General features: G+C 35.3%; 1 protein-coding gene across 3 annotated transcripts; it reads right to left on the reverse strand.

Annotated features, from left to right (window-relative positions):
• Positions 1 to 779: 779 nt before the first annotated feature.
• LOC109209153 (phosphoglucan phosphatase DSP4, amyloplastic) lies at positions 780 to 9,767 on the reverse strand. Of its 3 annotated transcripts, none has more exons than XM_019372356.1 (14): positions 9,625 to 9,767; positions 9,475 to 9,544; positions 8,496 to 8,540; positions 7,102 to 7,204; positions 6,568 to 6,644; positions 6,403 to 6,479; positions 6,216 to 6,296; positions 4,965 to 5,097; positions 3,584 to 3,643; positions 3,034 to 3,090; positions 2,498 to 2,593; positions 1,922 to 1,981; positions 1,510 to 1,617; positions 780 to 1,102 (listed from the first exon to the last, which is right to left on the reverse strand). In XM_019372356.1, the coding sequence occupies exons 1-14, from the start codon at positions 9,648 to 9,650 to the stop codon at positions 968 to 970; spliced, it is 1,128 nt and encodes a 375-aa protein (XP_019227901.1). In that variant the 5' UTR covers positions 9,651 to 9,767; the 3' UTR covers positions 780 to 967. The 3 variants fall into 3 exon arrangements, with proteins under 3 accessions (XP_019227901.1, XP_019227902.1, XP_019227903.1); XM_019372357.1 differs by having other exon boundaries at positions 780 to 1,099; positions 9,625 to 9,766; XM_019372358.1 differs by lacking the exons at positions 9,475 to 9,544; positions 9,625 to 9,767 and adding an exon at positions 9,034 to 9,267.
• Between the last annotated feature and the right edge of the window lie 738 nt (positions 9,768 to 10,505).

The raw sequence follows: 10,505 nt of genomic DNA on the forward strand, positions 1-10,505 counted from the left end.
TTAAAAGTACATATTTCTCAACAAAAAAAAAAAATGACCCTGAGCCTTAATGCTTAAACATGTGATTTGGAATATAAAAAGTTAGATTAGTGTTGGATTGTGACTGTTTCTCACCGACACATTATAGATTATGCTTTCTCTTAGAAGAAAATCATTCTCTGCTTATTACTCTTTGACACTTGGATTATGCATTAATTATTCAAAGTACTTTACTAACTTCTTTGTAATTATAAATTGATGTCACATGAAGGAATTTAAAGCTTTTAACCCTTTTTAGGATCTCAATAACTATCTATCCTTTTTTTCCCTCGGGTACTTTATTTCAGTTTTTTAACTTTTATTTGCAAATATCTAAAAAAATAAAAAATAATAATGTGCAAATATCTACTTCACTCAAGATTTAACATGTGGCAAAGAAGTGTGAAACAAAATTAGAACATGACCCACGACGATTGTGGTGGAATGGTAAGTACTCCTTCATTCTCGGGTTTCATCTCTGGATATTGAGTCGCCTTTGTTAGGGAGCGTGAATCCTGATTTAGTGGGGTCCCAATACGAATACTGAACATTGGGCGGAAAACCAAAAAAATAAGAACATGAAAATCTTGGTAAGTTATCAAAATTTTTAAAGAATAATCTTGGTAAGTTATCAGAATTTTGTCGACTATTTTACCATTAAATGTGGATTGTAAGAAAGATAATATACTCTTGTGCTTAAATTGACTGCCATTGCACAATAAAATCACAGCTTATGAAATGAAGAGACAGATGACAAAGTGGAAGAGGCACTGGTGAAGTAAGTTACTTCGCTATAACATATAACTAATGTTTATTCCTGTAAACGTATCATCAACTGGTGTGGTCATACTACAAACAGCTACATCTTACATTGCATGAATTATAGCAAATTATTGGCTAGCTTACAATTATAACGTGTATATAGTAAGTATATGCTATGGCATCGACTTCATTCTTCGTCTGGATAAGCTTTAAGAAATTCCCTAATTATTAGCCTTTCGTCTGAAGTAAGATCAGGATCATCACTAGTGAGCCTATTCCGGACTGCTGCACTGATGCTGTCTGGATTGTCGTCAAGAACCTGCTGGCACGTCCAATAGTCCAAGTTGAATATTAGAGGCAAGAGATATAAACCGTGAAGTCAAAGGATAGCAACTCTATTGAAAGGTCGGAGAAAAAATAGACAGTCTTGACTTTTTGAGGAGATACAACTATAGAGAAGGCTAAACACCCCTGCTGCAGCATATGTATATACTATGAGATGTCCAGTGAAAAACATGGATAATACCATCTATCTAGTTTCCGATATCCGGTTTATGCTCTAGCCAGTGTTTGTGTCTTGTGCCTCGGATAAAGAATTTTGACACGAGAATAATATAGTAACACACCGACTAATGAAACAAGAAGTCCAAAATAACAAAGGCATAAGTAGGAAGAAATGATAGAACATGACACCTCTTTCTCTAAAACCAGGCGAAATAGGCTCCTTACCTTTACATAGTTGTTGACATGTCCATCTTTGTTGGGAGAAGTGATGGGCTCAAACTCATTGCACGTCCATACACCATCAACAATGTACTTGTATTCATAGTGTCCTTCCTGTAAATGGAGATATTAGGATTGACCATCTTTATGTTGTATGTGCTCCAATTAATTTGTAGTAACAATATATTCTTTATTGTTATTAATTTATAACAATATATTCTTTAGATTTTTTGGAATAATTTTGTGAAATTGACTGTTAATATCAAGCATTCTAACGCGATGAACCATGGGGTATATGGCATGTTTGAAGTTACAAAGATTCAGTAGGTTGTGGTGAATATATGAAATATTTCTATAATTCTATTTTCATCATTATAAGAAAGGAAGAAACACTTCAAGCCTAAAACAACATACTTACAGGCAAATCCCTCTGGAGAGTCCACAAACCTCGTTCCTCATCAAATTCCAAGGGTATTCTCTGAAAACGTTATAGAAGAATTCTTAAACTAGCTCTAATATAAAGCATGGAATAATGCAAAGTTGCATCAAGTGAGAAGAATATTTCATGAACCTTCTTTTGAAACATGTAAAAGGCAATGGAATGCTATAATAATGGAAACACGTTAGTCTTAAAAATGTTCCTACCCAAGTAGTAAGAGCTCTTAGGGAATGTGATTGTTATAGAGTAATTCTACGTGTAACCAGTGAATTGATCTTAGATAATATTAAAAGATAACATTATTGAGAAAATTTTCTCAAATATAAACGGTAACACTCATCTGACAATATATTTTTATTATTTTGAATTCTCGGCCTTCATTATAAAACTACAGCAGTATATCCTAGTGGCTCAACTGAAGTTCGTTTATCAGGTTATGGGCAATTGACAGTCTAACTTGAAAAAGATGAACTTCAATATTTTCTTGTCAGCTAAAAAACTGTCATACATTCGGAAGAAAATAACTAGGTACCATTTGTGAGACGTGACTATTACCTGGCCCCAGCCAATATCAAGTCCAGATATTTCCACTGTACTACAATCGTTACCAGACCATGTCAACGTGGCAGGCTTCCTTTTAAGACCTGTAAGCTTTAGAAACGAAGATACTTAGCCAGGAACAGAAAAGCATATATGAGAATAACCACCTATCATAATTGGAAAGCAGAATGTGAAATGAAAAATAGATGTAAAGGGAGCTGGGGAACAACACTGTTTGCGGAAGACATATCTAGCTAAAACAAAGATGAAAAGTCTTCCACGGTGTTGTAGAAGATTGTAATGCAACAAATATTATACTATAAAAAATAGTTTCTTTCTGCATGTTATAGCGGTATTGACCTTCCACCAAAGAAAAGAATACTGCTGTCAAATATAATTAGTACTATGGATCCTAACTAATGATTCAAATTACAAATTCAATTTATTAAGTGATAAATTGCAGTATATATTACCACGCATCCCCCACCAACACCGAAAGACACAAGGGAACTATGGGAACGATAAATTGTTAAAACAACAGTAGAACTCACAATGTCTGCTGTGGCACTTTTGATGGCATCTAGTTTTGGAAAGCAGGAACGCTTGCTCTGCAAAAAGATAGAAAAAAACTTGGTCAAGATATGTAAAATCCAGTTCGAGTTGAAAAACAAAAAACAAAAACAGATTACGATATATAAAAGGGAAAAATAGTAATAAGAATCAGCTAAGTTTCAGTGGTTATGGTTCATAAAAATATTCCGAGGAAATTTTTATTGGAAAAACCAATAAAAAATTGTATTACTCTATCCTCAACAGGCTATAATCAACTTCAAAAACTTTGGCTACAGAAGCGATCCACATAAACTCTTTCCTCAGGTCAGTGCAAAGACCAATAAATCATGATATTACTCTATCTTCAATAGATGATATCAACTTCAAAAGTTTGGCTACAGGAACCTAGAAGACAAACTCGTCCTCCTCAAGTTCCATAATTCATGGTAACTCATCTCAAAGAACACTTGGTGTTATAGCAAGCCAGACAGCAATTACAATATTTTCAAAAAGTGAAACTACATAACCAACATAATAGGGAAAAATTACCATGAGTAAATTGAAAGCTTCACTAAGCTTATAGCCTTGAACCCAGAACATATATGTCAACTGCAATTCAAAGTTCAAAAAATAAAATAAGTACAATCACAATGTAACTTATATAAATAAAATATTTCCAACCAATTCTGATTGCATTTCAGGTACAAGATACTTTTTAAAATAAGAAATTACAAGATACATTTGATAAATAAAACAACATAGTTCCAGGTGCATATCTGTAGAAATCTGAAATAGTTTGCATTTTCTTATTAAAGATCGCATTCTGCTTAAACGCTACACTAACACATGGTTTTGTTTGCAAGCAAAATCTCAGTACTGAAAAAGTCTCATGCCTGCGAAGATCTGTTACGAGTCGAAAGCAAAGGTAAAGTTAATAAGAACATTTTAGCAATCATTCTGCAAGTCCTAGTTCGTTAAGGAGGATGTACAAGGAGGACTGCCGAAATGTATGAAAGAGCTTTTGCCACAAAAGCTTCAGGCAATGTCGCACGTCACAAACTCAACTTGTAAGTAATCATACAATTCAACATGGAATCAAAGTAGGCAGAGGTACTAAGTTCAAGCCTCATTAGCATCCTTCATTGAAGAGAAGTTTTCACATGCTTGAACCATGAAAGAGAATCAAGTTAGCACGTGAGGGGTGTGTTGAAGATATACTTAGGGTATGGGTACAGAAAGTGTTAGGACTGGGATTTGGAGACGAGGGGAGGGGGAGTGCAGAAAGGAAACTTTTTAAAGTAATGCTGCAATGCTCAAGGGCAGCAATGAGTGTTAAATTTGGAAAGAAGTGGTGGGAAGTGATTCAGGCACAAAGATTGAGAGGAGGTCCAGGTGACATAGAATGCTGGAGAGGAAGAGACAAAGAGATGAGGTGAGAGGAGCAGAGACTATCAACAGGAAAAGACTACTAATCTGATGATAATAATGTATGAAACACACTTATTCAGACAAGGGAAACTGACTGCATCATTTCATATTAAAGAGGATGTAGGCCACTTAGATAGTTAGAGTCTTGCATTAAGCACAAGTAACGGATATTAGTGCATCAACAACACTGTTTATGGATAAGCAAAGAACAAACTCAAGTAAATGAAGGAAAAAACCAAGGATTATGCTATAGTGATAGCAACCTTCTTCTATTCAAAAACACAATTTCAGATCTTCCCAGAAGCCAAATCTACATTTATCAATTCAAGGTCGACTGAGAAAAGGTCATTGTTCCAGGAGCAACGACACTGTGCTCTATGTCATTAAAGTGTTGAGAAACGATCCTAATAACACAAGCAAGAGGGGAAAACGTCCATGCTTAATTAGTACTTTAATGCCATTGCATCTGTCAGGCGACATAGAGAAACTCATAAGCACTTACCGCAACTGCTGGAGCTCTGCCAAGTCCAGCGGTGCAATGTATGTAAGTCACACCCCCATTTCTATTGACAGCCTTGCTCAGTTTGCTTACAACAGCTGGAAGCCGCAACCTCAAATCAAATGCATCAAAATCCCTGCGTCATCAAGCATCAGCGCACATAGGAATTAGCATCATGGAATAACTTCTGGAAATGCCTTGTGGCATCACATATTCTAGAGATTGTAAAATTTATAAATACACAATAGCAAGATGCTTGTCCAATTTTTGGAAAAAACTTTTTCTGTTTTCACCTTAGCTTGGGGTTAGAATGAGAATGCCTAGACATGTCAGACCATGTAATGAAGAACCTCTTTTCTAACATCAGCAAGTAAAGTAGAGTACATTTAGCAAATATTCTAGAAAGGAAAAAAACTTCATGTTTTAGTACTCTGCACATATGCTGTTATTATACAAGCATATTGCTGCTCGGAATCAAATTCCTATCCTTTTTGCTCCTTCTTCATATGGGTGTACGACAAGAATCAACAACAACAACAACAGACCCATTGTGATCCCGCAAGTGAGGACTGGGGAGGGTAGTGTGTACGACAAGAGTGCAAAAACAAAATAATTTCACATTGTATAATATTAGGTTGTAAGTCTTGTAGACCTAATGTACTTGTGCATACATTCTTGCAGTTATATTTATCAGTCATAATAAGAAGTTTAACAATTTTGGTATCTGAAAAAGATTTCCGCAACTGCCAACCCAGCAACTAGGAAACACACAAGTGTGCTTACTTTAGTAATTGCGTTTCTTGCTATTGAGGAAGAAAAGGAATTGATTCATGGGCTTTATGGAAAACAAATCTTCGGCACATGAATGCAAACCTTAGCCCAGTAATAAATGTTTTCTCTCTTGTCCTTTAAATATGCATACCATGTCCCTGGGTTCCATATAACGTGTTATTTCATGTTCAAAGTTCAAACCAACTCTAGCCTTTAATTTATTTCCGTTTAAACCTAAAATGTAACAGAAAGAAGAGCATGCCTTTCTCAATTTCATAAACTCCTAAATTGATTGTAACATCAAAGAAGTGGTTAACTTACATACAAATGAAAAGGGATATATATATATATATATATATATATATATATATATATATATATATATATAGAGAGAGAGAGAGAGAGAGAGAGAGAGAGAGAGCTCATTTACAATCACAAAACAAGGCACTGCTGCACCTTATTTTTTTATTCTGTTAAACTAACCTTATTTCGGCACGCAAGTGTTCAATATCACTGCATTTGTTAGCATATTCACGAATTGCACCGATATCAACCCCAAAATATCTAGAATACACTAATTAAGGACTCGTAAAGAATGTAGTAGATTGAAGGTGAAACAGATTGGTTGATCCAACATGAAATAAATAATCATGACATATTTCATGGATACTCGAGATCTGGATTTTGTTGCAAGCAAAAAATAGTTTTTACTCCAATGCTGCGAAGCTTGTCCACATCCTCAGGAGTCTGTCAATTTTGTTGGAGTCAAAGAAAGAAGTCAAAAGATCAATTCAAGAAAAGGATAATATGTTTAAAAAAAGGAATTACTCATCACCTGTAGACATGACCCAACAATCAAATCTGGACGGATGAAGTTGTAGTTCATTCCTAACTCATGCCTATAGGTTAAGACTGCATTAAGAAAGTTAGTGACGATATGAGTGTCACACGTAGTAGTTAGTTAATAGAACTCTGCAAAATTTTCTGATTAATTTACTGCCTGAAAGTGCATGTCATTAAGTTAGATGATCCAGAAGTTATGCTAATACAACTGAATCAGGAGCAAACTTGGATTTGCAGTTTGCATAAGGAAAAGATGTTCTTCGACAAAGGGCAAGGCAAGAAGGAGAAACAAAGAAAAGTAAATAGTAGAAAAAGAATGGTGCATAACTTAACCTATTCAGCTAGGATGTAATGTTGCTTTATAACATTGCCAGGGAGACTAATAAGTTTTCTTTGATAAGTCAACCTAATAAGTTTAATAGCTTTCTTATTCATATAGGAAAGGTATACACCAGAAAAATCCTCAATGTGAAAGAAAATAAAGTTCACAAAACAAAACAAAAAATGTGTAAAAAGATAGACTAACCAGCTCCCATGGCTGCAGTCATGTCATTACTGTATGTACCAGATTTTCCCACATCCTTCTCTGTCTCATCTTTCTCTGTACTAGATTCAGAACCGGATACTACCTAGAAATAGAGCAAGAAAGCTAATGCCAATTCAGAAATGTATTTCATAGATAAAAGAAGGGGTAGAGAGAGAGAGAGAGAGAGAGAGAGAGAGAGAGAGAGAGAGAGAGAGAGAGAGAGAGAGAGGAAAAGAAGCTGCAGTGAACACTTCATAAATGCTACTCCCTCCGTTCCAATTTACGTGAACATGTTTGACTGGGCACGGAGTTTAAGAAAAAATGAAGACTTTTGGAATTTGTGGTCCTAAACAAGTTAAAAAGGGGCCCAGAGAATTTGTGTGCTTATAAAAGCTTCTCATTAAGGGTAGAATTGTAAGTTTAAGCTAAATTGTTTCCAAATTTAGAAAGGGTTCATTCTTTTTGGAACGGACCAAAAAAGAAATAGGTTCACATAAACTGGAACGAAGGGAGTATAACATACTCAATTTCAATAAGAAGCAGAAAGCATGTTCCAATTTTTGTGCAATTTTTGGCCATATTAGGACTTGACAAATTAGCTTCAAGATACGAAAGCAATGAAATGTTGGATCGAGTTCAAATCTATACTTCCAACTTCCACCTCATAGAAACTTTTAGATCAGAGAGCAGCATTCTTGGAGATTATAGCTTTAGAAAGATATGTTAATGGATGAAAACAAAAGCAGCACTTTGCCTTGTCACGAAAAGTAAATCATGTCCTTTTCGCATTCATTATCCACAACTGGTCATGCCAGCAAAGAAGATTTATTTGTATTAACACGCATATAAGTGCTACTTCTATTGTCTATTTCCTTTGTGGAGTTTATAAAATAAGAATATCTGACATCAATATCCATTTCTATGATGGCACCCAAGGGAGTGGAGTGTGGACTATGGCCGAGTGGTCAATGAAGTGGTTGAGAACCATGAGGCCTCAGGTTCAAATTCCAGCAAAGACAAATAGGTGATTTCTTCCAATCTGTCCAAGCCATAGTGGATAGAGTTACCTGATACTTGTGTTGGTGGGAGATAGTAGGCACCCCATGGAATTAGTCAAGGTGCTCGCAAGTTGGCCAAGACACCACGGTTATCAACCAAAAAACCATTTCTATGATGGATAATAATAGAGAAATTGCTGTAGATTTTGGAAATCAGTACCTGACAAATTCTAGATTCGTGCTGTACTTACTCTTAGGTACATAGATGGTTAACAACAACTCCAGAATGTAAAAGGAAGTAGGTTACTCATATAAATAATCTGATCAATCCAAAAAAATGTAAAGTAAAAAGGAACTACCAGTGAATGAGTCATCATTTGCTGATTCAAATCTTACCTGTGCCACAATACTTAGACGCTGATCAGCAAATCTTGTCATACCCTGTAAATGAAAATGATAAGGTTCAATATTGATCAGAACTTGCAGAAAGTACATATCGCCACTCCTTCCATTTCAATTTGTATGACATTTTCTCTGGGATGTCCAAAAACGTGCGACACCATTCAGTTTATATACTACTTTCACAACTTTGGAAATATGTTTTCTCTATCAAACTAACTTTACAACCATCACTTAAATATTTAATTGTGAATTTTAGCACACAAAGATATAATATGCACGACAAATAATAGCAATATAAACCTAGCACCAAGACACAATAATCAACAAGTCAACAACAAATAAAAAGAGTAACAAGGACACCAAGATTTTAATGTAAAAAAACCTTCTCGAAAAAGGAAAAATCAGCAAACTAATATCATTATAGTAAGGAATTTTCACTTCAAAATCTCGAGTAAAATACTCAACAGACCACTACACGCTTAAAAGAAATCGTCCTCTTTTGAATTACACAACTTACTATAACACCGCTCACCTTCTCTATTTTTCTGACAAACTATTTTTTGTCACAAAAATTAAACTTGATCTCACCCAAGGGTGTGGCTAGTGGTCAACAAAGTGGAACGAGAACCATGAGCTGTGCTTCAAATATGCAAAAACACACTACGTAATTTCTTTACATCTCTTCAAGCCTAACCAGGTGGAATAATTGAGGTGCCAACAAGCTGGACCGGACAACACCGGGAAACAAAAAAATAAAATAAAAAAACAAATTTGGGACCAAGAATGTCTTCGGCCAATATGCCAATTACTAGAAAATGGGTATGGACCCCATATATTTTTCTTCCAATATGACTATCTAGTATAATATACAAATCTAATTAATGCCTGTCCAATCAAATCTACTTATCAAGTAGAACAGAGAGAGTATAAAAATTAATAATGACCCAATTAAACAAATGCAAGAGATCATTACCAGTGAAACAACGGGGAAATAAGGCTTTTTTGTAGTGCCTGTGAAGTTTCTCAGTGATAAACCAGAGGATCTGAGAACCAAATTAAATTGAATTATTAATAGAAAAAAAAAAGATAATAGAATTTAACAGAAGAAAATCGAGTTACAAACCTGGGAAGATTCTGAAGGCAATTCATTGGAAAATAAATGGAAAAAGCAGAGAGAGGAATGTGAATCTGAGTGTAATATAAAACTGTGAACAAACTTTATTTTATCAGAGTACAGTGTACTACTTTTAACTTCTAACTGATATTTTTCTCAACTTTTTGGCGTTTTATACTTCCAGTCAAAACTCAAAAGCACCTTTTTCCAGATTCTCTATAATACCCTCAGATCTTTTGCTTTTTCCGTAGGGTATACTCAGATCTTTTTCTTTTATCGTAGGTTACCAGCTTGGAATTAATATTTTCTTTTTCTATTTCTTTCCTTTCCTTTATAAAAGTAGTGCAAATATAAAAGATACGGAGTAGTATTATGAATGGATCACAAAATGGGAAAAAGGTCAAAATTACCCCTCTACTGTTGTTTATTGATTGCTTGTGCCACCCGTTATACTTTTCGGCCATTCTCGCCCCTACTGTTAATGAACTTTGAATAAATACCCCTAACCCTAACGTTTAGATACTGTGGCAGCTGACCACATGAATTTTATCAAAGTCCGCTGACATAGCAGCTGACATGTCAGCGGGCCCACCAAATTAAAACCCCACAACACCCATTTCATACCATTGAAGGAAGTGTTCTCCTTTGTGATCCACATTTGCAAGAATGGGAGCTATCAGTGTAATTGGAGAATGGGTTGACCGCCACTCGAGTGATTTAATTCCTTTATTCACTCTTGTCTTAAGGTTAGCGATTTGCCAATTAAGAAAAAGAAAAAAAGGAGTGCACTTTAGCTAATTTTGTTGCCTTAGTACATGAGGTGTTCGAAGAAATGCGCCAAAGAAAATTCAGTGCCCGGGTGCCCCTATGTCTTTTCCAGTTTTCCTGCT

The sequence above is a fragment of the Nicotiana attenuata genome, unplaced genomic scaffold, assembly GCF_001879085.1.
Source record: "Nicotiana attenuata strain UT unplaced genomic scaffold, NIATTr2, whole genome shotgun sequence".
Lineage (NCBI taxonomy): Eukaryota > Viridiplantae > Streptophyta > Magnoliopsida > Solanales > Solanaceae > Nicotiana > Nicotiana attenuata.